Below are 23,701 nucleotides of genomic sequence, written 5' to 3'. Positions count from 1 at the left end.
TTGGCGTCGGCTTCGGGGAGTCGGGCCGGTGTGCCGCCGTGCTCGGTGGGGAGAGGTGGCAGGGCTGGACCGAAGCCGGCCATCGCGGCGGTCTGGGGGCAGCGCGGGGTTGTGACGCACTCGAATGGAAAGAGCGGCTGGAGGAGAGATGCTCCTTGGTGCGAGGGATCGAGAGGGGCGGGGGCACGGGGTGCCGCAGGCGGCCGTGCTGCTGAGCGTGGTCTGCGCCCGCGGGGCAGACGGCGGGATGATGAGGACCTGGTGAAGTACAGCCATACGTCCCCATGTGACCGTGCTGTGTGTATTGGTACAGCGGAGGCATCTGCGTGCCCGGAGCACCCAGCATAGCTTTGGAGTTGGGTGTAGGGAAAGGAACTTCGCTAAGGAGAAGTTGGGGAAAGCCGTGATTGAGCTCTCGTAGTGAAATGCCCAAGAGAGGCAGAGTGCCTACAGCAGGGCACTCTATGGCTGTGAGGTCCCTTGTGCAGAACATCTCACTGCTGTGCAGAACGTCACACCTCTTCTCTGTTAGGAACACGCTGGGCTGCAAACCTCAGTGCAGTCCCATCTGTCCCAGTGCTGCATCCAGGGCCACCTGCTGCCCTGCTCCTGTGCCAGCACTGAATCTCCCCTGCTCTGCACTGCTCTGAGACAGAGGGATGAAGAGAGGACTGTCTGTGCAGCCAAGCTATCCCTGTGCAAGGATGCCGCTCCAGTGCAGCCTGCACACCCCACTGCAGACGCGTGCTGGAGCAGTACCTGCACATCCTGCCAGCCCCTTTTGGGAGGTCACTGAAGGAAGATGTGCTGGTTACACTGGCAGTCCCACTGGAGCAGTACATCCCTGGGTCTCCCTGGTGTTGCGCATGGTGTTGCTGCCTTACCCTGCATGCTGCAGCAGTGAGCTCATAACCCTGTGATGGCAACAAAAAGACAGCTGCTTTGGGTCAGCCTTGGTTGCACAGGGCCAGTTCCACACCAGCACCCTGCTTTCTCCTGGACAGTGCTCACAAATTCAGCAATGCCATAAAGTGCCATCATTTGCCTCCTTGGAAATGAACCCATAGAGCAAAGATGGCCAGGAGAGAAGGACCTGCAGTGATGAGCCGCAATGCTGTGGTCTGTGCTGACAGCCGTGGGGAGCTGGGCTGCAGAGCCCACTCTGCCCCATCAGAGGGGTCCTGCATCACAGTCTGGGACTTAGTAATGGATAAGCAGCAGGAGCAGAGAGCAGCAACAGGCAGTGTAGTCTGAGCTTGGCTGAGCCCACCAGGTTTGTCTCCTCCAGGCATGACGCTGCTGCCTGCTGGGGGTGGCGGTCAGCGGGCAGAGCCCCAGCAGAGTCCCAGTGCAGGATTCCAGTGCAGGCTTTGTGCTGTCTTCTCCTTCTCACCTCACAGTTGTGTGTTTCCCCGTGCAGGAGCACTGGAAGCCCACAGCCCAGTGTCTGAGGTTGCTCAACAGCTGATGCCCACAGCATGCTCATGGGATGCTCCTGATGCTTATAGTGGGAACCTTCTGAAGCCTGCAGTCAGGTCATCTTTTGAAGTGTTCCTATGTAGTCCCAGAGCCCGTGTTTTCATAGTGCTGCCCCGCTGTGCTGCTCGCCAGCACTGTGCACACATTGCTCTTTCAGAACTGCTCCCCGGATTGGCATTCCACTTCTCTGTGCCTTTTTTCTATTATTTTTGTTTCTGTTGTTCTTAGTCTCTCTCAGCTGCTTTCCATCTTTGAGATCCCATCCCTCTTGTTCCCCATGGCAATTCCGTATTGCCCGTATTGCTCCTCAGAAGCCTGCTTCCATCTCCTGCCTGTCTCTCCTCTCCTGCTCCTCCCAGGGCAGCACAAATAGAGCTGGGTACAGCCTGCCCTGGGGCACTGGGGCTGTGCCTCTCCTGGGGGCTGCTGGCTTCCCAGGAGCAGCCACCCCTGCCTTTTGCCTGCAGACGGGGAGGTCCTCTCATCTTCTGCAAAACAAGCTGGTGCTGGGCCAGTGCTTCCCCGAGCAGAACACACGTGATAATCCCAGTCCCTCTTCCGCTCTGGCCACTGCACATCTCGGGATGATGGATTTGCCTTCCCCAGATGCTGGGTCTGTTGGCAGGGTCCCTGTGAGCCTGCAGTTGTACTTTATCAGCCACCAGCAAGCTCTCTCCCCAGCAGTCTCCAGCCAAGAGATGGATGTTGGCAGCTGCCTGAACAGTCTGTGCACAACTCGATTATCTTCCTCTGAGGATGATGCCTTCCAGACCCGTCCTGTTCCTTGATCTGGAGTGCTGAGTGAACGCTGCTGGGAACACTCTCCAGAACCTATTGTGCTATAGGGCAGGGCTGAGCGCTTGTGGCTCGCACCCAGCTGGGGCTGGACAGACGCTTGGGAATGCAGCCCCAGGCCCATCTGCAGATGGACTTCACTTTTTTTCCCAGCTGAAACACAGGCACGGGCCCTGCCTTGCTGAATACAGCAAGGGTCAGAGAGTGTGGAGGCCCTGGGAAGTGCAAGAGGACAAAGTTGGGTGGCTGCTGCTTGCTGTAGGGATGCAGGAGTGCTGGAGGCCCTAGCAAAGGCTGATGTCCAGCAGAGCTGCCTCAACCCAAAGGTTCTCTGTCCTGGGTCTGAAAGCTCTCTGTTTGGCCAACCCAGTTCACCCTGTGGCCGCAGCTCTTTGACGGCCTGGATATGTTTGGCAAAACTCACCTGCTCACTCTTTGCCACTGCCCTGGGCAGATACAGGAGGAGGGAAGCGCAGGGCTGACAGCCTGGGCTGTGGCTCAGCACAGAGCCCCATCCATGCCCTAGCTGGGGGTCCTGTGGTGCCCAGAAATCATCTGTAAGCCCTAGCATGTGCAGAACGGGGGCCTGGCTGTCAGCACCAGTGCCAGAAAGGAAGGATTGCGTGCAGGATGGGCTGCTCCAGGGTTGCCTTAACCTCCAGTGTCCCTTCATCCCCAGAGCAGCTCCCCTGACCCAAACTCTACTCCTCTCTCCACAGGCGCTGTATGGCTCCATCAAGAACGAGAAGCTGCAATGGGCCATGTAAGCATCCCTTGGGGGGACTGGCTGTATAGGCCGGCAGGTGCTGGGGTCACCCTGATGGCGTGGCAGCCCTCCTCACCCTGGCCCCGGAGTATCCCGCTGCCCAGAGGCTGTACTGGGGAGGGGGTGTGTGGGATAGGGATGGAGGTGCCCAGGGAGCTGCAGTGGGTGCCAGCCCTCTGCCCCAGCACAGCATCACGATGGGGTCCCGAGGGCAGCTCCCGCAGCCGTGGCTGTGTCGGGTCTTGCTGTGCGCTCAGGCAGCGGTGCCCGAGGTCGGAGCAAGCAGCCCCGTGGCTGTGCCCGGGCGCCCGCACCTTCGCCTACAGCTGCCATCTCCAGCAGCAGGAGCGGCAGCGCCCGCGCTGCGGGGATTAATCAGCCCGGCGGTTCCGCCAGCGCTGAGCCAATGCGCTCGGGCTGCTGCCATGGAGACGCCGGCAGATGCTGAGGGGTTTAATTAGCAGCGAACGGTTACGAGGGAGGGGGGAGGCCGCAGCTCCGGGCTCCCATAGCTCCGTGCTGGGGCGGGGGAGGGAAGCAATGCAGTCCGGAGGGCGAGGGGATATTGTTGGCGGGGAGGGTGTAAACGAGGAGTGCTGCCCTGCAGGGTGGGCACAGAGGTGTGAAGCACTGCTCATCAGCCAGTCCAGCGGCGGTCCACAAAGGCTGCTCGCTCCCGAGGACAGGTCCCCCAGCCAGGAGCAGTGGCAGAGCCCCTGTGGCTCATCCCGGCAGCAGCACAACTGCCAGTCTCAGTGGGCAGGGGCACGAAGGCTGGGCTGGGCTATGGGATCCTCTTCAGTGATGACAGCCTGGCCTGGGAGGTTTGATATTTGCTGTCCCCGGCAAGGTCACAGACACTCTCCTAACCAAATCTGTACCTGGCAGAGACGAGGAGGAGCTGAGGAAGTCCCTTTCAGAGCTGGCTGATCCCAAACCTAAGTCCATCAAACGCATCAGCAGCTGCAGTAACCCCTTCCTGGACTTCTCCCAGGACTCCAGCATCGCCACCTACAAGCACGGACTGTTAGTGCGCAAGATCCATGCTGATCCTGACTGCAAGAAAAGTAGGTGTCTGGGGAGGGGGGCACTAGAGAGCTGCAGGAACCCTGACAGTGGGAGAAGGGCAGGGGTCACCCTATGTGATCTGCACATAGCACCAAGCCTGCCTGCAGCATCAGCCCTCCTCCACGCGCATCAGGCTGCGGTGGGCAATTCACTCCTAGGCTGGGGGCTGAAGGGCTCTCCCTTCCTGCAATGCTGGGAGAGCCGGGGGTGCGTGCTGAGGCCTCCCGCAGTGCTGCAAGCATCTGCAGGTTCTGCGCTGCCAGGCACGTTCCCCATTTCCACTGCAAAATCCTCCCTAAGCTCCAGCTGCCTAATGCCACCTTGATCCGATCAGGCGCTGCCAGCCTTACCTAGCGTGTGGCAGTGTTCTGTCCCCGTCTCCAGGCACGTAGCCCCCCCCATCTGCCAGCCACGTGCCCAGCATGGGCTCAGGTGCACGGGGACGGTGCAGGCGTGCTGCACATCCCCAGGGTGGAGTGACGTGTAGCATGGCACAGCTCATGGCAGGGTGATCCATGGGCTGCTCTCCTCTCCCACAGCCCCCCGAGGGAAGCGCGGCTGGAAGCCCTTCCACGCCATTCTGAAGGGGATGATTCTCTACCTGCAGAAGGTGAGGAGTGCTGTGGTCACCTGGGGCTATGGGCTGGGGCCCTGCCCCCGGAGCTCAGCTGGAGGCCAGCCTCCGCAGTGGTGCTGGGTTGTGGTGGGAGCAGCCCTTGGCCGGCTCTGAAGCACCTGGTGCCCTGCAGGAGGAGTACAAGCCAGGGAAGGCGCTGGCAGAAGAGGAGCTGAAGAACGCCATTAGCATCCACCACTCGCTTGCCACGCGGGCATCAGACTACAGCAAGAGGCCCAACGTCTTTTACCTCAGGACAGCCGACTGGAGGGTCTTTCTCTTCCAAGCACAGTGAGTCCTCAGGGCCCACAGTGGGGCTTGGCGGGGTGAGCTATGTTCATTGCTGGTGGTAGTGAGTGGGATGAACTAAATTCCACATCCTGGCCCTTTCTAGAAGGGAGAGGAGCTGACGCTGTTCCTGGGCACTGCCCAGCTCCTGTCCTCTCTGCACCAGTGGACCTGAGGCTGTGCACTGCTGGATCAGAGCTGGGACCGGCTGTGAGCACTGGGTGGCTCTGCAGAGCAGGGCCTTGGTGTGCTGAGATGGGGAGAGCACGCAGTGCCAACACTTGGCCTTTCTCCCCAGGAACTCCGAGCAGATGCACTCGTGGATCACACGCATCAACGTGGTGGCAGCCATGTTCTCCGCACCCCCCTTCCCCGCTGCCATCGGCTCCCAGAAGAAGTTCAGCCGCCCGCTGCTCCCCAGCTCTTGCACTCGGCTGTCCCAGGTGGGCCGGGGGAGTGAGGGGCTGTGCTGGGAGAGGTACAGGGTGAGAGGTGGTGCCAGGGCATGGGGGCACACGTGGCCACCTACCCACACCAATGAGGAGGACATGCATCACGGCAGGACCTTGACAGGAGCCCGGGCGGGGGATTAGCTGGCTCTCGCTAGTGCCACTGCAGTTATTCATAGAGCAGAAAGGATTAAGAAAAAAAACAGCCTAGTTTTAGAGGGGATTAATTTCTCTCTAAGACTGCAGCCAGCCCACCAAGAGAAGGAGACCTCCCCAAAGGGCCCGTGCTTTGGCCTGCAGTGTTCAGAAGACTGGGAGTGGCAGCTGAGTTCCTGGCTGTAGCCAGGAGGGGAGAGCCACGCCAGCCTTGGAGTGAGGGCAGTGGGGTGCTGACAGTGTCACCCGTCCGCAGGACGAACAAGTGAAGAGCCACGAGTCCAAGTTCAAGACGATGTCAGCAGAGCTACTGGAGCACCGCTCCTCTCTGCCAGATAAGAAGGTGAAGGGCAAGGAGTACGAGGAGCTGAAGCAAAAGGAGGAGTACCTGGAGTTTGAGGTGAGCAGGGCAGACCTTTGGCCCCTGTACCGGCTCTGGGCCTCCATCAGGTCATGGGGACCTCTCCCGCCCCTTCGACCGAATTGCATCGGGTTCCTCTGGCACCGCTGCAATACTTTGCTCGGAGTGCAGCTCCCCAGCGTGGGGAAGGGGCGCCCAGGGGTGGGGTTGGACGGTCTGTGCCGCGGCTTGCTGTGCCTCTGGTTGGAAGCCTCCAGGCTGCGCTGGAGGGCCAAGAAGAGCTCTGTGAGCTGCAGGCTGAAGAGACAGTGCCCTGCTACTTTGCTGTGCTCTGTCCCCAGAAATCCCGCTACGGCACCTATGCCATGCTGCTGCGGGCCAAGCTGAAAGCTGGCTCTGAGGACCTGGCGGCGTTTGAGTCCACGCTCTTTGACGCAGCAGGCGGTGAGGATGACGGCCTGAAAAAATCCCGCTCCAGCCCCTCGCTGAACGCCGAGCCCTCCAGCACAGGCACCAAGGTGAAGCGCAACATCTCAGAGCGTGCCAGCCGCCAGCCCCCCAGCCACCCCCAGAAATCATAAGCCAGGGGCATCAGCCACCTGTACTGCAGCTCTGATCCTGCCCAAGGGCGCTGGGTGGGTGCCACATACCTGCTGGGACCCTGCATGAGTCCATTCTCCAGGGGCACGCGTCGCGGTGGGGACAGCCGTACTCAGCCACCAGCAGCAGTCCGGCGGCCCCTGGGCCAGAGACAGATGCAGGGCAGGACCAAGGGGCTGCAGGCCGGAGCTGCCCCACAGACTCATTCCTGCTCCCCTTGTTCTATGCTTGGCTGCAGGCCCCCCTCCAGCTCCTCACCCCAGGGAGGGGCAGGGACTGACACTCCCTGACTGGGCTACTTTCCTTGGTGTAAAACTGCAGCGCAGCCGGCAGCTGCTTTCCTCTAGCTCCATTATGCCATGTGGGATGGAGCCATCCCTGGCCCCAACTCCAGGAGCTCCCACTGCCCCCACGCCTCTTGCTTTCTTACAACTTTTGGACGGTTTTTGTGATACAGTTTTGCACTTTTTAGTACCAGATTGAGCTGACCACCAGGGAGTTTTTTGAGGGGCTAATTTTGACGCTTTTTGGGAACTATTTAAGAAAAAACAACAAACAGAAAAACACTGCACCAAACTCAGCCATGTCCTGTAGATTGTGCACTTCTAGGGGGGAAATGTTTTTACATGGACTCAAAGGAGGACACAGTACCCCCCCCAGACAGTGAGCTGAGCGTCACTGCTGTGCTGTGAGCCCCCACCCTGCACCAGCAGCCCTCCTGCAGAGCCCTACAGCTGAGCAGCACTGCGTGCATGCTGGCTCTTTGCGAATATGGGCACAGCTCTGCAGTCTGGATGTGGCCCTGGGTCCTGCCTGCGTGTGCATTGAGCAGAGGTGGGTATGGCGAGGGGGAGGGAGAGTGGGGCTTTCCTTCCAGTGCCACTTCTCCAAAGCATCACAAGGGCCTTGGAGGATGTAAAGCTGAGTGCCGGTCCAATAAGAGGAGGAGGAGCAGAGGCTGGAGAGCCTTCTCTTTAGCTGCAGGCTGTCTCAGTTCCCAGGCATGTCCACAGGGTGAGCATGGCTGGAAGACACTTGGAGCAAACACTGGTGCTCACATGGCTGCAGGAGCACTGGAGGCAGGTGGCAGGCACTGGGGCTGGAGAAGGGCGGGGGGCTGCCGCTGCTCCTGGTGCGTGGGACCTCGCCAGTTTCAGCACTTTGCGAATGTGTCAAACTTTTTATTCTGCTCTTTTGAGTCTATTGCAAAAAAAAAAAAAAAAAAAAAAAAGAAAAAAACAGAAAAAAAAAACAGAAAAAAAAAAATCCACCCTTGCTCCAGGTGGCTCGGGGGGAGAAAAACCTTTGTACAGCTTCTTCTGTCGGTTACTGAAGTAAAACTTGCTCTTCAGTTCTTGGTGTGCTGTGGTTTTTCCCCCAGGCAGCCCAGAAGCGGTATTGGGGACAGCACAGGCACTTGGGGTGATGCCGAGGGGGCACGGGCTGGCTGCTCTCCCTGTGTCTCTCGGGGCCGGTGCAGACACAGAGGGTTGAGGCTAATGGAAACCGTGTCCCCTTTATTCACCAGGTGTGGGACCATTAAATAAGAGCAGAGTGGGGCTCTTAACAGCAAGACAGCCAGGCTGCAGCGCAGCCCCCAGTCTAGAAGGCACTTGTGTGGGAGAGGCAGGGCGGGGGGCAGCGTGGCCCCCCCAGCCCCTCAGTGCACCTGCTGCTGCTGGCTGTGGAGCAGCTCTCCCTCTGGCACTGGCCTCGGCTTCAGGGTGGCCGCCTGCTCCTCCTCCACCGATTCGCTCCCATAGGCACTGTCTTCCTTGACCTCTGCAAGGCAAGCCCAGGGCCATTAGCCGGGAGGGCTGAGGGCAGCGGGGCCCTCCCATCCCGCAGTTCCGTACCTGTGCTCTGCAGCTTCTCCAGCGGCTCAGGTTTGCGCAGCATTCTGACAGCCCCGCGCAGGCCCATGGAGTCCAGCGCCTCCAGAAGGCCCCCAAGGCTGCCCCCGGCCAGCTGCAGGGAGAACACGGTGAGCGGAAGACATAGAGGGGACAGCACAGGGATAGGGCCTGACACCGACCTCATAGCTGCGCAGCAGGCTGATGCTGGGTGAAGGCGTGTCCTTGTAGGTTTCCACCAGGCTGCAGAGCCCCAGCCTCTTGGCCAGCTCCATCCAGTCTGACCCGCTGCTGTCCTGGTTCAGCAGCTGCTCCAGCCCCTGCAGCGCATCGCTGTCCAGAGACAGCACATTCCCTGTGGGGACATGTACCCCTGTCACACACCATCTGTCCCTACTGCCATGGGGATGGGGGGTTGCCGGCCCTGCTGTACCTGCAGCAGGGCTGCTCACCTGGCCGGGGGGCGGTGGGCAGCTCAGTATCAGGGCATGGCTGGGAGGCCTGCAGCAATATGTCCCGCACCTGCACATGAAGGATGTGAGCATTGCCCCAAGTGCCAGTCAACACTCCCCAACACCCCACAGGGCCTGCAACATGGAGGGGCATCAGGCTGGTGCCAGCCCTGGCAGAGCTCCTGGCTTGGCCTTGCCCCCACACATCCTGGACATCCCACCCCACAGCCCCCACCCATGCACGTCCCCACACACCTTCTGGCTCCGGGTCAGGTCCAGAGCTGTGTGGCAGCGGCGCTGCCGAGGCCCTGTTTGCCCCTGCTCCTCCTCAGGGGTGGGATGGGGGCTCGGGGCTGGCTCCCCCAGCTCCATAGCCTGCTCCTGCTCCTCGGGGTCGCCATCCGTGTCGCTGCTGGCCTCTGACGAGGAGGGGCTGACAGGCTCGTCGTTCTCATGCTGCACATCTGCCCCTGTCAGAAGGTTCGGGCTGAGCCCCCAAGGCAGGGTCTGCTCAAGGCACCCAGCAGCAGGGCAGGGCTGTAGCTTACCTGCTTTGAGCAGCAGTTTGGTGAGGGTTGGGGAGCCCAGGCCAGCAGCCAGGTGCAGGGGGGTGTTCCCAGCAAAGGTCCGGCTGTTGACATTTGCTCCCAGCTACAGAAAAAGTGAGGCCATGAGGAGGGGGCCCTGTCTCCATCTCTGCTCCCACCCCGTGGAGAGGAACCAGCGCCTACCTACCTTCTTCACCAGGTGTGTGGCCATGTTGAGGTTCTCCATCTCCACAGCCAGGTGCAGTGGTGTCCTGCCGCCCTGCCTCTCCACGCCATTCACATCCGCGCCCTTCCTGACCAGCAGGTCCAAGCAGGCCAGGCTCTTCGCCTTCACAGCCAGGTGTACGGGCAGGAGACCTGTGGCAGCGGCACCGGCTCAGCACCCTCCTGTGGCACCAGGGCCCTTCTCCAGCGTGGCCCCTTCCCTCCCCACTCCGTTCACCGTGGAAGTTGGGCAAGCACAACAGGTAGGGGGTGGCAGAGCCCAGGTGGGCCAGCAGCGTCCGCAGCATCTCCTCATCACCAGCCTGCAGTGCCAGGTGCAGCAGGGAGTTGCCGTAGCGGTCCAGCAGGGTGGGGTTGGCATGGGCCTGCAGCAGGAGCTGCACCACCTGGGGCTGCTTGGTGATGACTGCCAGGTGCAGCGGTGTCTGTGGGACAGAAGCATCATCACAGCAACAAGCCTGTCCCAGCACAGCCCTGTCTCCTCATGCATGGCATTGGGATGGGGCAGCTGCAATCCCAGGTCTGGACACTGGAGCAAGGCTCCCCCCATCCTGGCCCTTCCCTGTGACAGTGCTGCCCAGGAACCCAATACCTGCTGCAGATTGTTGGTGATGTTAATGATCTGCTGGCTAGGGATGCTGACCACCACCTCAATTAGCTGCTTGATCACAGCCGTCTGCTCATGGATGATGGCGAGGTGCAAGGGCCTGCAGAAGAGGACAGCCCTCACACCAGCTCCATGGCCACAGGTTCCCTCCCCCGGTTGCCCCCAGCTCCAAGCACTCACGTGTCCCCATTCTCATCTTGTGAGGCTACCAGGTGCCTCTGCACAGCCAGCAGCATGCGAGGGTCAGCAGTCACCGAGTAGTCCAGCAGGGCATGGGCGTTGCGGCGTGCCAGCAACCACAGGTGGCACAGGTGGGCTGCAGGGCAAGGCAGGACGTCAGCCCCAGAGGGCTCTGGGTCCCACACCTCCACTGGCTCCCCTGGGTACAGCCTCCAGCCCGAACCCTCATACCATGCCGCTGCAGCTCCCTGCAGTAGGTGCTTTCTGTAGGCACCTGTCTGTCACCTCCATCCCCACTCTCGCTGGGGGCCTTCATCTGCACACCGCCCTGGTACCCCCCCCCTACGGGGTGCGGGCTGGAGGAGTAGAGGTTGTTGTATCCCAGTCCGGATGAATAAGGGAAGCTGAGGTTACCGCCTGTGGAGCAAAGGCCAGGTCAGGGCCAGGTCAGGCCAGCTGGCAGCACAGGGTGCGGGATGTTCCCACTCACCTCCTCCTGCTCCAAAGCCCCCAGCACCTCCAGCACCCCCCATGTGAGAGCCTCCGCCAAAGTGCTGGGGAAACTGAGGCAGCACCTTCTTGCGCTTCCGCTCCACCTCCTCCTTATCTGCAGGGAGAGTCAGGGAGGGGGGTGAGGGGCAGGTGAGCAGCCCAGCCACAGGGCCGGGAGCCCCATCCCATAGCACTCACCCTCAACCACGGGGTAATAGGTGAACTGCTTGGAGTCGCTGACGTCCCCTCCACGCTTCCGCTTAAGTTGCAGGAACACGGTGACAGGACGGTCAATTTTGGGTTTGTGGTAGGGAGGTGTGCGGAAGACAATGGCGTACTGTGGACAGGAGGACAGCTCTGGGCCCTGCTCTGGCCTGCAACCTGAGATGGGCCCGCCCACCCCACAGGCACCCACTCGCGCCATCCCCCTGCACCTGTTTGTGTACGTCCGTGGGAGAGAAGTCTCCAAAGGCCTGCCAGCCATTCTCGTCGTCCTCGTAGAACCGCACCTCAATGTCATCTGGGGAGGAAAGGAACTGGGCACCGCCTGCCCTGCTGCCTGGCTGCAGGGACACAGCCACCCGCAGCCATGGGGCTCACGTCTGCTTGGCTGCAGCCCGTGTTGAGAGCTGCAGCCCTTTACCTTTCTGCACCTTGTCGCACAGCAGGTAGACCTCGTCACCACCCCGCACTGAGCCCGCAGTCTTGTCCATCCGCGAGATCTTGAGATTAGAAGCACCAGGGGACTCTGTGGGGCCAAGGGATGTCGGGAGCACCACAGAGCACTAGGAGCCCAGGGGGGCCAAAATGGAGCCACTCACACACTCGGTTAACACCCAGCTGGGAGCAGCACACCCAGAGCACCATGACCCCACGCAGAGCAGCCCCCCCATGTCCCCGCCACAGCAGCCCCATGCTCACTGCTGTCATGGATGGGATCAGAGATGACAGGCTGCAGTGCCAAAGTGAAGTTTCCACTGCTGTCACGGAGGTAAGCGGTGAAGCGCAGCCGCACGATACTCAGGTCCATCACCTTCTTCAGCTCCTTGGCCTCCAGCTCGATCTCACGCAGTTCAGCTTCTGCAGGGGGGGTACCGTCAGACACTCTGTGCCTGGCAGCTGCCCCACGCTATATGACCCCACCGCCCCAATCCACACAGCCCTCACCTGTCAGCAGTCCGTTTGTGTTGCGTGTCTTCTGCTTCTTCAGCTTCTCCTTCATGATCTCCATCATGTTCTTTTTGGTGACGTGGAGCACTCCCAGATTGCTGAACCTGCCCAGAAGAGCCCACAGTCAGCACAGAGCCAAGCAGGAGGCAGTGGTGTGGCATGGGGGGCGGTGGTGCATGGCCACAGGGAGAGAGGAACCCAGAAGAGAGGACCCCAACAGCCACGGTGGGGACTTGCAGGGCTGGAGGGGACGTAAATGGAAGCCGGTTGGGCCAGCACGTGGGTTGCATTTATGGGACCTACAGGGAACTCTGTGCGCAGCAAGAGAGTGCACGCAGCTCCCGCCCCACTCCCGCAGATCTCAGAAAACGCCCCACACGCACTGTGCCGTCATGTCTTTGGGCCCCACAATGACGACGCAGTTGCCGGCCTCGTTGCACTGCTTGCCCACCAGGCTGTGCGCGTGCACACGTGGAGGGTCACTGTGCGTCACCAGGTCCACCTCGATGCGCGCTACCCCTTCGTAGTTGCAGATCTGCGGGGAGGAGGGAGCTGAGGTACAAAGCCGGACCTGGGGCTCCTTAGTGCCTGGCTCACATCCTCACTCCTCCGAGCATCATCCCAACCCGTGTGTGCTCACAGCGCCATGGCAGCACAGTGCTCACCTTGACGGTGGGATAGGTCTTGTGCCCCTTCTCGCTGGAGGCTCCTGGCAGCCCCCCGTGCGAAGGGCCCTCGCAGCCATACCGAAATCGAAAGCCCCGCTGTGGAAAGCAAAGCGGAGCTCAGCCTGACGGCAGCACTGGGAATGTGCCCTGCGGCGGTGACAGCTCCGCCTGCTCTCACCCGTGTGCCACCCTCACCTGCTTCGGCTGCTCAATGATCACCAGGTATGGGCCGACTGCTGGAGGGCAAAGAGGAGAGGTGCAGGTGAAGCCCGGCAGACAGGGCGCAGTGGGGTCGGGCGGCACAGCCCCACTCTGGAGCGCAGGGCTGGGCTCCCAGCCAGCCCACCATGGGGACGGGGGAACATGGGGCCGCTGCGAGCCACCCAAGGGGACGCAGCCCTTACCTGTCTCCATCAGGGGCTCCTTCTGCTCCACCATGTGGGAGCCAAAGCTGAAGTCATCGTAGTCAATCCCATCCAGGCACTGGGAGGGGAGGGCAGCGTGAGCTGCAGGACTGAGCCCCCCCAGCCGGGAGCGGACCCCACGTACCTCCCCACCTCCCAGGGACGAGGGGCAGCAGGCACAGAAAGCCCACCACGTCCCCGGGGTCTGCCGCTGACCCCAACCCAAGCAGAAGGACAGACGGGCAGACAGACAGGCGACCAGACGGCACGCATACACCCAAGCAGACAGACAGCACCCCGCGGGACCCCCCGGCCGCACTCACGGGCTGGAAGTGCTCGTCCATGTCGCTGCGGGGCCGGCCGCCGGCCTGCGGGAAGAGCGGGCGCTGAGCGGGGCCGGCGGCGGCAGGAAGGCACGCCGCTCCGGAAAGTCCCTAGAAACCCCGCGGAGCCGGGAAATGACGGCCCCGCGCGTCACCGCCCCGCCCCGCCCCGCCGGCTCGGCACGGCCCCGCGGCAACCAGCGGCGGGAGGGCGGCGCGGGGCGGGGGCGGCGCGGAGGTTCGGACGCGGGGCGAGCCGCTTCCATCCCTCCCGAAACACCCGGGGAGTTTTGGGCCCGGAGCGGGAGGATCGCAATCAGTCAGCGGCGGGGCCCCGCGGGGGCAGCCCCGCGAGCACTGGAAATCCCGACGGCACCTCCGGGGCACGGCCCCGCACCCGGGGGGACGCTCCGCCCGCGGCTCGCGGCGCGTCCCGGGCAGGGCAAGGAGCGGCTCCCCCGCCGCCGCGCCGGTTCCGCGTAAGGGCGGCCCTCCGTCCTCCCCTTCGAGGGGCCGCGGGCAGCGTATGCCGCCTGCGTTCCCGTCCCTCCTTCACACTCTCCCAGCGCCCACCCCGGCGCCCGCACCCCTGGCTTACCGTGCCGGAGGCGGCCGGCCGCAGCAGCCCGTCCAGCCCCAGCATCGCCGCGTCAGGGTTTGCCGCAGGGAATCGCCGCGGAGCTCGGGTAGAGGGCAGGGTCAGGGCAGCGCGGGGTGAGCTCGCTTCCTCCACATCCCTTCTCCTCGCTGAGCAAGGAAGGAAAAAATATATCTGAGTCCGCCGTGCCCTCATACCATGATTTTCTGAATCAGTGGCCGCTGCAGGTCCCGCTTGGGGGATTTTGGGTGTGTGGGAGACGGGGGAAGGAAGGGGATTGTTCAACTCGTGCGTGACTCATGTTCTTCGGAAGTTGAAAAGCGCTTCTTCCAGGAGATTCTCCGGCTCTTCGGGCCTCTAGGGGCTGCCCTGTGCCCCTGCCCACAGGTGCAGCCGAAGCAATGTCTGAGCCCAGGTGTGGGGCTGGGGAACCTTCCTCGGGCTGTTCTCAGAGCCCAAGAGCACAGCACGTTCTTGGCCCTGCACTGGTGGGGAGCACTGCACCTGCTTGGGATCTGGCCCCTGCACTCAGCCCCCAGAGCTGTTGGCATGGATGTCATAGAGATAAAGGAGGGGAAGAATATCCCTCCACCACAGAATAGCGGGACAGCCCCTCACTCTGCCCAATGAGCCTTTGGGAAGGGCCCACTGTGTCCTTCACAAGCAGCAGCTCCCCCTTCTCTATCCCTTCCTGAGGGGCTTTCACAGCTTGCTCAGCACTGCCCTTGTTGCAGCTCATAGCATAACAAGGGCACATCACAGGGCATCACCTGCCCTCTGGCCAGCCCACACCTTGCTCCAGAGGTTTCCCTTCCCTGTGTCCATGTACCAGGGGAAGCTGCAACACCTGTCTTCTAAGCAGGGCCAGGGACAGCTTTGTTTCCTTGTTCCTGGAAGCCACACAGCTCAGCCCCGCTCTCAGGCCAGGGGCTATCTTCCACACCAAGCAGCAGCCCTGCACCAGCAGGGAGGCCCCATTCTCCCCCTGCATGGCTCCAGGGGAGCCCAATTCCCTCCTGCCCTGTATCTTCAGGCCTTCTCACAGCTCAGGTGCCAGGGCCTGCCGATGCCTAGTGCAGCCATGCTCTTGTGCCCACAGCCTCCTGAATGTGACCCAGCAATGCAGGTGCTGTTCTCTTCCCTCCTGTGACAGCTGCTGAGCTGGTTCCCTGCAGTCAGGAGAACAGCTCCATGTCCATCGGTCTGTCTGCCAACAGGGATGTGCAGCAGCCCCAGGAAGGTGCTCCAGGAGCACAGGATGCAGCAGGAGTGCTCTGACCCGCACTGGCATACAGGCACCATGCTGCAGCTCCCCCTCCCCAGGCTGCTCCTCTGCCATTTTTCTCCCCAGGACCCTGCCAAAGCTGTGAATCACAGCCCTAAATTCCCAACCTCGTGCTTTCTGTACAACTCCAGGCTCTGTTCTGTCACGGCTATGGGCATCTATGGCCACCGGACGACTCCCAGCCCACTGCCCACCTCTAGCACGGATCCACTGAGGGCAGTCCTCCCATCACAGCTGACTTCGTTTGGGCACACCCCAGCCACGCACCGATCAACTACGTCTCTCCCGTTGCCGTGTGCCCGCACAGCTCCCAGAAGCCCCTCTCGGCCCCGTCTCCATCCCGGTCCCCGCATCACCCACAGCACCACTACAGCATCGACCTTAGGGGCAGCTTTCGGGCAGCCCTGCAGGGCCCTTCCCCGCGCAGCTGCACCCACCGAGCTCAACAAGGAAACACACGACCTTCCCCCTGGCAGGGTCGACCGCAGGGACGGATGCCAGCTCCGAACCCCCCGCCGCTCCACGCAGTACGGCACGGTACGGGAGCAGCGGAGCCCTGCGGGAACCGGCGGCACCTCCCCACCCGCGACCCCGAGCACAACGCAGCCGCCCCTCCGCTCACCTCCGAACCGCCGCTCACCGCCGGTCCCGCGCGGCTGCTGCTGCCCCGGGAAAGTCCCGGCCCGGCCCCGCCTCCCAGGCTTCCAGGCCCGCCCCCCCCACAGGGACACGGGGACACGGGGCGGGGCGGGGGGCAGCCGGCCGACGGGAGCCTGCGCGGCTGCAGTTCCTTTTGTTATGGTTCGTGCGCGCTTAGTAACTGGTTTGTGTTCTGTTGTTTTTTTTTAATATATTATATATAAAAATCCTCTTTGAACTACACATACCGGTGGGTTCTAGGCCGATTGTGAGCTGGTCGGAAAGCACGACCTGATCAACGCACACAGCAGCAGCAACCACCCCTCTCGAGGGACAGGGAAAACTATATAGTATGTCTATATATACATATATATATACATATACGCAGCTCTATGTCCACACACACCCACTCAGCGCCCTCCCACGAGCACAGGGGACAGCAGGGACCACACAAGACTCACTCACCCTGGCCAGACCCCAAGAAGCTGTAGCCCTGCAAGACCTCCCATGCTGGCTGATAAGGAGCGTGGAATGTGCAGAGACATCCCAGGGAAGGCATTGGCCAGAGCCTAGGCAGAGGGATCATGATTGTGTCTGGCAGCTGAAAAGAGGCTGGCCCAGCCCCTGGGCAGGGACATGGGCTGCAGCCCCAGGTGAGAGGGCAGGTACAGAGCACCACGTGCACACACACACGCACACACACACACTGCACCCAGAGGCACTAGGTTGGGAGATGCTCGTGGCACAGAGCTCAGAGCATGGGCAGCCCCTCCGCGCCAGGCAGGCTGTCCTCCCCTTTGTGGCTCTTGGGGGCCCGGCTTGCCTTCAGCAGCACCAGAAAGGTGTCTGTGGAGATGGCCCCAAACTCAAAAGTGAAGGTTCCGTAGAAGACCAGGACATCAATGATGAACACCCACTCGCACAGGGCAGCCACATGCTGCAGCACGAAGCTCTCCTGGATGAAGAACACACCACCCAAGGTCGTGCTGGTCAAGGAAACCACAGCCATATCCCAGATACCCACAGAGGACAGCACCCTCTGCACAATTGCACTACCCAAAACCTCAGAGGTCCCACTGCTCTTCCTCTCCTCCAGCCCCTGTGACTTGTGCTGCTCCCCAACCCACTCCCAACCCCTGCACAGCCACAGCCACATAGCACTGCCCCTCGCACAGAGCCCTGCCTGCAGGCGGTCTGCAGCCCCAGTGTGAACCAAGGGCCGTGCCCTGCCTGCAGGCTGCTGTGGTTTTCCTGCGCTGGGCACCTGCACAAAGTGCTTCTGTGCTCTGCTTGTGTCAGCCTCAGCTTTGCCACTGCACTGCTATAGCTAATTCAGACTGTGCATTGCCAAGGGCTCAAAATACCTGTTAATAAAAACAGCTGGTTCCTGGCTCCTCCCAGCACAGGGCTGGAGCCCTGCCAGGCTGCCATATCCCCAGACCACATGGCATCAGGCTGGAGCTTGTCCCTGCCCGGCCCACGGGGCCAGAAGAAGGATACTGAAGACGAGGGTGACGAAGGCCACAGCTGTGAGGATGCTGCGCAGGTGGCCGGTCCAGTAGTGCCCGCGGGTCTTGGCCGCACGGTACGTGAGGACGGACTGCAGGAAGACGAACAGCATGCTGGTGGGGAAGGCCACCCCTGCCCCAATGTAGTGCAGCACCTTGGCATGATCCACCTGCGGGCATGGCATGGGTAGAGTGTCAGCTGGGGATGGCTGGGGCAGCACCGAGGTGTGTTTGCAGCACCACCTCCTGACCCTGCCCAGCAGACAGCGGCAGACTGCAGCCTCGGCATTTGCTTCCTGAGATAAGGACTTCAGCCCAGAGCCACAGCAAGGAGCAATCCCAGTGCCCAGAGGACAAGGCCCAGAGCTGAGCAAAGGAGCAAGCAGACAGAATGGAATGACCCTAGGTCCTGTGTCCTCTGCCACCACGACCCCCTGCAGCAGCTGGACATAGCCAGGCCTGCTTGCCTCCCCCCCATGCTCCCCGTCCCCCATCTCAGCCCAGCCTGGCCCATTTCCACCCCGCAGCCTTACCTGGAAGTTGCCCACCATGGTGAGCCCAGCAGCACAGATCCAGCCGGCAGCCAGCCCCAGGGTGTTGAGAAGCGATGGCCCAACATGCTCCAGGACATGGGCGTACCTCAGCAGCCCCACCAGGATTACTGTGGGATGGAGACAGCACCTGTCTGCACCAATGTCTGCTGATGCCAGCAGTCCCTGATGCCCGGCTGCCCGCCTCCCCACCACGTTGGGCACCCCACAGATTGGCACCACACAGCCCCCACTCCCAACCTGATGCCACATACTCACCCATGAAGGAGCCCAGGCTGCAGATGAGACTGAAGAAGCAGCTCTCAGGAGGCAGGGTGCCACACTTGCTGCGGGGACAAGACAGGGCAGCCCTCAGCAGGCGTTACCAGGCTGCGAGGTCCTCCTGGGGCCCGCTCAAGGATGACCCCGAGCCCCCGCCCAGCCCTCTCCAGGCCCCTGCTGCCCTCACCTGACCAGCGGGATGTGATCCAGCGTGCAGCAGGAGCCGAGGCTGTCCAGGCCACATGACTGGTTGTAGTTCCTGCAGAGAGCAATGGATGGGCTGGGGAGCCGGAGGCCTCAGGAGAGGAGCCCCTCCGGGGTCACCCTGGTGCCCCCACCACACGGCCGCAGAGCCCACAGGGCCTGCCTGCAGCCAAAACGGCTCAGCCAGTGCACGGTTAAACAGGATGGAGTTTTGGGAAGGGCTGGGCCGGTCCCGCTGTGTGTTTTCTGTCTCCTCATTACTGGTGGCTTTGTTTTCCAACCGCAAGCCCGAGCGAGGCGTGGAGCCTCAAGGCCTGCCCTTGTGGTGCTGTTTGGTTTGGGAGCTTTTCATTTTTTTTTAAGGCAAGGAGCCTGAAGTTCGGAAGCATTATTCATCATTAACGTCTGTTTATGCCACAGAGACAAACACATTCTTCCCAAGACAGAGTAAGCCATCAGACAGGAAACGGCAGCAGTTGTTTTTTTTCCCTCCTTCAAGCTCTCTAGTGAGAATTAACTCCGGTTTTCTGGGCAGATTTGGGGTGGCACAGCAAGCTGACAGGTCCCTTTTCAGCACCCATCCCCAGCCCAGGCACAGCCAGGTGCACCCTGCAGCCCTGCCGGCACCACCAGGTTGGCTTCCAGCAAGCAGGGCTCAGCCTCCCCCATGGAGACACACGGCTCTCTGCAACTCCCCAGCCGCTCGTTTCACGCTTTTTCCATGCTCATTGTTTTGTCCCCACATACAGGGCAGCAAAGTCGGGCCACTGTGCAGCGGGGGCTGGCTGCAGCCCTGCTTGGCTGCCCTCAAGGCTCTGCAGCGTGGTGCTCAACCTTGCGAGCGCTGCGTCCCCATGTAGTTCCACACTCAACCCCCATGGGTAAAGCAGGTGATGTCTGGAGGAGACCTCTGGTCCCCCTGTGTTACTGGGGCCCTGCTGCCCCGACCTTACCAGTTGTGCACAGGACAGATATGGTTGTTGGAGAGTGCCATGGCATACCTGGGGAAAACGAGAGTGGAGTCACCGCTACGAACCTGGGCACCGCTCCGGGGCTGCCTGCAGGGCACTGCACACTGCCTTCCCCTGGCTTCCCTGAGCAGGAACCCTGCCCCTGTAAGCGGCCGAGCTCAGCTCTGTGCCAGAGCTCCCCGACCCTGCCTTCTGCTGGGGTCCTGTGCAGCCAAAGCTGCTCCCATAGCTGCTCTGGTGGCCTGTCCCCTCCCCGCCGCCCGCACTCCCCGCTGCCACGGGCTCGGGGCAGTCTGGAGAAGCGGCCCAGTGCCGGCAGGGCTCCACGTGCAGATCAGCCTCGCTCAGCTCCTCATCGCGGCGTTGAATAAACGCAGGTACAGCACGAAGAAGCGGCAGCAGGCAGGTGGGGGACGAGGTGGGCTCGCCACAGCAGACAGCCCTGCGGCAGTGCGAGGGGAGGCGTGAGCAGGGGGAGCCCCACCGGCACTGCCCGTGTCTAGCACCTTGCTCGTCACCGTGTCCCACCTGGGGCACAGGTCGGCCCAGCCCACCGGCAGCCCCGCGCAGCTCGCACCGCTGCAGCCGCTGGGACAGACGAGTCAGGTTAAGAGACGGCACGGGCGAGAGGCGCCCCGCGTCGCCCTGGGTGCCACGTAACAGGGGAGCGAGCAGCGGAACAGAGCGCGGGGCAGCCCTCACCTGGGGAAAGCCCTCGTCCGATGCCCGCGGCGCCGCACTACTGGCCCCGGAGATCGGGGCAGCCGGGGTGACGGCCGCCAGCCCGGGCCGAGTCGGAGCAGGCGGGCTGGCAGCGGTGACAGCCCGTGCCCCGTACGGGCGACGAAACCCGCGTGCCCTCCCGCCCTGAGCACCCCGGCGGGCGGCACTCCGCAGCCCCCGAGCCGGAGCCGCGGACAGGCGCTGCGGGGGTGCGGCGGGAGCAGCCGCGGGTACTCACACGATCCACATGCCGGTGATCGTGAAGGCGGGCAGCATGATGGGCAGGATGGCCCAGGCGGGCATGGCGGGGCCGAGCGCCGGGGTCTCGTGCTGCCGGGCCGCCGACGGGCCGCGCTCCCCATGGGCAGCGCCCGCCGCGGGGCCGGGGCCGGGAGGAGCGAGGTCGGCAGCGTCGCTCCGCACCGGGACGGGACGGGACGGCCCGGCCCGGCTCCGCCCCGCGGGGTCCCACTCGGCGGCAGAGCCCGCCCCGCCCGGCGGGCAGCGCGGAGCGGCGCTGGCCCGGCCCGACCCCGGGCGCCACGTGGCGGCAGCGCCGCCGGCCCGCGAGCGGCGGGGTACGGAGCGGGGCAGCGGGCACGGAGCGGACGCGCACGGAGCTTTCCCCGCTGGAGCGATGCTCTCCGTACCTCCGATAGCACCCCGCCTACGGCAGGCGCGGCTCCCCGCGCAGAGCTTGTGCACCGCGGAACAGCAAGGCCGGGAGGACCTCTCTCACTTCCCTCCTCTTCCCTGTGCACTGGCATACGCGGGAACAGGGCTCACGGCAGTCCGGCCGCTGATCTCCTCCTCCTGCCAGCTGCATAAGGCACACTGCGGTCTCCTGCCCTGACCCTTCCTACACTCGGATTTGAGGGCCAGTCGCCCCTCAGTCCCACCACACAGCAAAGTTTCTGTTTTTCTTAACTGGTGGACTTGCACACAGAAGAGGAAGCGCAGGAGGCCCTGGCTGTTCAGCCGGGTTGTGCCTTGGCAGCAGCAGCCACATTTCCTGCTTGCACCCCATCCCAGCACACCCTCCTGCTGCCCCGGGCATGTGGCTGCAGGCCCCCAGCCTTCCCTTTGCCAGTGGGTGTGCAGGCCCTGGCAGGGCCCAGCAGCACCGCGCTCCAGGCGAGGCGCAGTGGAAAGCTGGCTGTGCCCTACCTGTGTCCCCACCTTGATCCAGCAGAGGTTATGCAACACTGGGTGCTGCACTGCACACTGGGACCTGCTGCTCATGAAGATCTTCCCAAAAATCTGAACCGCAGTCCACAGTGAGTTCCTGAAAGGTCCATGGTCACTCCATGACTTTGAGCGCAGCATTTCACCAAGCTTTCACCGTGGGATGCAAACCTCCGCCACTCCATTACTAGGCCGCACTCCCCCCAGCCCTCTGCATGGCGGCAGCAGCAGAACAATGCCACCCACTGTGGGGACGCCGGGCAACGCTGCAGCTGCTGCAGCCTCCAGCAGCTCCGCGAGGCTGGGATTGTTCCTGGACAATGGGGATGGGCAGCGCAAAGCCAAGCTGGCTGCTCTGCATGCACAGGTGGTGCGGAGCAGTGGGGACTGCAGTTTCAGGAAGCACCTGGCTCGAACAAGAGCAGATTTTCCAAAGGAGCTCAGCAGCTGGCAGCTCCAGGAGCGAGGCGCACCTCACTGACCTCGTACCTGCACAGCAGGGCTGCCGAGCACGCTTGGTGCTTGGCCATTATTGTTATTTCCATAGTGCATCTGATTTATGCTGCAGCTTCAGAGTCTGCACTTGAAGTTTCAGTGCCAAATTTATGTTTTGCAGCCACAGCTTATCTTTGAAATAGGGCTTTTTTTCCATTAGAAAGCTTCGCAGTAAGCTGTCCTATTGACATATGCTGATCGCTGACATTTATGCCTGCTCCATTTCAGCTGCAGAAGTTCTTGGTGTATGTACATTGGAACGGCAAGAGGCAAGCAAACCCCAACTGCTGTGATGTCTGTCCAGCATCCTCTGGAACAACAGTGAGTCAGACCCGTAAAAATGAGAAAGAAGTCCAAGTCTGAAGAAGTGTACACTGGGACAAACCCCAGGGCCAGCGCCAGGACCTCCCCTCCTCCCCAGCAGCTGCTGGCTGCACGCTGTCCCAGGGCTTTGGTCACAGAGGGTTCAAGGCAGCTCGGTCACTGAAATGGTCTCAAGCACACACTACCTGCCAGCTCGTTCCTCTTCTCCTTTGAGCTCACACTAAAACAAGCAATTTCTCTGGTTGTTTCTTTCTGTAACACACAAAACCTTCTTATCATAAAATCCAAACAACACTGAAATGAATCTATTTTTCTGTCCATTCCTATCTGCAGTTTAGCAAAGACTGTCTAAAGCATAATTTTGTCTTTCTAGCCTACATTCTTTACATTCCAGTCCCATTTCCTGCAGTTTCCCTCTGCTAGCTTTTGCTTTGCACCACAATTGTCTGAATTAAGATGTAGCAGTGATCCAAGTACAGAGTGGGTTTGCAAACAGTTTGAAACACAGCGTCCTCAAAACAACTATCTTCAGGCAGCAGGAAGTGCTGGGCTTTGCCACAACGTGACAGCACATCAAGCAGTCCAAGGGCTGGCCAAGTGTCCAGGGATCAGAGGGCAGCAGCGCTCACACAGAGGCACTTTAGAATTGAGTAATGGTTTACAAAGAGTTAATCATCTAAAGGTTTCAGCAGGCAGCTTAGAAAAACAGAGCTGTAAATTGAAGTCAAGGCTTGAAAGTAGAGGGCAGATAGGTTATAGAAGCACCATGGGCAGGCAGTACAAGAATTCAAATACATGAAGGAAAATATCTGAGGGCAGGAAGGACCATAGTTTTCGAAGCAGTGGAGGCTGAAGAAGGTTAAATGAATGAAAATACCTCAGAAATGGTGGAAGGGGGAAAAGAACCAGGATTTATGACAGGACTTTCCTGGCTTGTGCGTCACACTTCCATTACGCAATATTTAGACCTTTGCCCATGAAATTTAAACAAATTCCAACTTCTTAAAACTCGTTATCAAGCTTGTAAGTCTTCTGGAATTCTCTGAGAACAGAAGGCACTGATGCCTTGCACAGCTCTAAAGGCACTGTGTGAATCTTGCTACAACACAAAGCAGAAAGCACCATGACGGAAGCAACTCTGGTTGCCCACATCCATGCAAGGACTAGCTCTGGAAGACTCCAGGATCTCCTGCTGACCCAGAGTCCTGTCAGTGCAAATGAGGAGTTCTTCCTCAACAGGCAGAAAGGCAGGCAGACACGTTGTCACTGAGGGGGCTGTATGCTGAGATGTTGCAGGGCACCTGCTCTTCAGCCCTTGCCTTCTGCCTTCAGTCCTGGCTGTGTGGCACCAATCTTACAGCTCCTTTTTAACTATGCTGGGACCTTTTCTACTTAGCCTCTGCATGGTTTGTCTCCACTGCAGCCCTCAGAGGAACCAACAAGTCCATCCATGCTCC

At 61.3% G+C, this 23,701-nt stretch overlaps 3 protein-coding genes across 15 annotated transcripts in view; 1 reads left to right on the top strand and 2 right to left on the bottom strand.

The window, feature by feature from the left end:
* The window catches only part of PSD (pleckstrin and Sec7 domain containing), a 29,674-nt gene extending 21,745 nt beyond the window's left edge, over window positions 1–7,929 (top strand). The window contains exons 11-17 of the mRNA XM_085229792.1: window positions 2,994–3,037; window positions 3,929–4,107; window positions 4,648–4,718; window positions 4,858–5,015; window positions 5,311–5,455; window positions 5,874–6,017; window positions 6,320–7,929. Of these exons, the coding sequence (XP_085085918.1) occupies window positions 2,994–3,037; window positions 3,929–4,107; window positions 4,648–4,718; window positions 4,858–5,015; window positions 5,311–5,455; window positions 5,874–6,017; window positions 6,320–6,559 (981 nt within the window). The 3' untranslated portion in view covers window positions 6,560–7,929. The remainder of the gene's footprint in view (window positions 1–2,993; window positions 3,038–3,928; window positions 4,108–4,647; window positions 4,719–4,857; window positions 5,016–5,310; window positions 5,456–5,873; window positions 6,018–6,319) is intronic.
* On the bottom strand, window positions 7,786–16,619 carry NFKB2 (nuclear factor kappa B subunit 2). Of its 7 annotated transcripts, none has more exons than XM_085229793.1 (24): window positions 16,488–16,619; window positions 14,099–14,247; window positions 13,501–13,611; window positions 13,178–13,256; window positions 12,969–13,009; window positions 12,771–12,869; window positions 12,489–12,640; window positions 12,103–12,209; window positions 11,857–12,015; window positions 11,579–11,683; window positions 11,370–11,455; window positions 11,134–11,272; window positions 10,934–11,050; window positions 10,675–10,860; window positions 10,444–10,579; window positions 10,249–10,363; window positions 9,874–10,081; window positions 9,619–9,788; window positions 9,432–9,534; window positions 9,139–9,353; window positions 8,884–8,953; window positions 8,614–8,786; window positions 8,435–8,546; window positions 7,786–8,360 (listed from the first exon to the last, which is right to left on the bottom strand). In XM_085229793.1, the coding sequence occupies exons 1-24, from the start codon at window positions 16,606–16,608 to the stop codon at window positions 8,239–8,241; spliced, it is 3,075 nt and encodes a 1,024-aa protein (XP_085085919.1). In that variant the 5' UTR covers window positions 16,609–16,619; the 3' UTR covers window positions 7,786–8,238. The 7 variants fall into 7 exon arrangements, with proteins under 7 accessions (XP_085085919.1, XP_085085920.1, XP_031410282.2 ...); XM_085229794.1 differs by having other exon boundaries at window positions 12,969–13,006; XM_031554422.2 differs by having other exon boundaries at window positions 13,501–13,545.
* On the bottom strand, window positions 16,208–23,686 carry TMEM150A (transmembrane protein 150A). Of its 7 annotated transcripts, none has more exons than XM_085229828.1 (7): window positions 21,408–23,686; window positions 19,500–19,547; window positions 18,530–18,601; window positions 18,340–18,407; window positions 18,064–18,191; window positions 17,523–17,700; window positions 16,208–16,997 (listed from the first exon to the last, which is right to left on the bottom strand). In XM_085229828.1, exons 2-7 carry the CDS (start codon window positions 19,538–19,540, stop codon window positions 16,774–16,776), a joined length of 711 nt encoding a protein of 236 aa, XP_085085954.1. In that variant the 5' UTR covers window positions 19,541–19,547; window positions 21,408–23,686; the 3' UTR covers window positions 16,208–16,773. The 7 variants fall into 7 exon arrangements, with proteins under 7 accessions (XP_085085954.1, XP_085085955.1, XP_085085957.1 ...); XM_085229829.1 differs by lacking the exon at window positions 21,408–23,686 and adding an exon at window positions 20,891–20,909; XM_085229831.1 differs by lacking the exon at window positions 21,408–23,686 and adding an exon at window positions 20,479–20,875.
* Between the last annotated feature and the right edge of the window lie 15 nt (window positions 23,687–23,701).

The sequence above is a fragment of the Meleagris gallopavo genome, chromosome 8, assembly GCF_905368555.1.
Source record: "Meleagris gallopavo chromosome 8, MGAL_WU_HG_1.1, whole genome shotgun sequence".
NCBI classification, from domain to species: Eukaryota; Metazoa; Chordata; class Aves; order Galliformes; family Phasianidae; genus Meleagris; species Meleagris gallopavo.
Note: the sequence above shows the minus strand (reverse complement) of the source record. Positions and strands in the feature narration are given on the sequence as shown.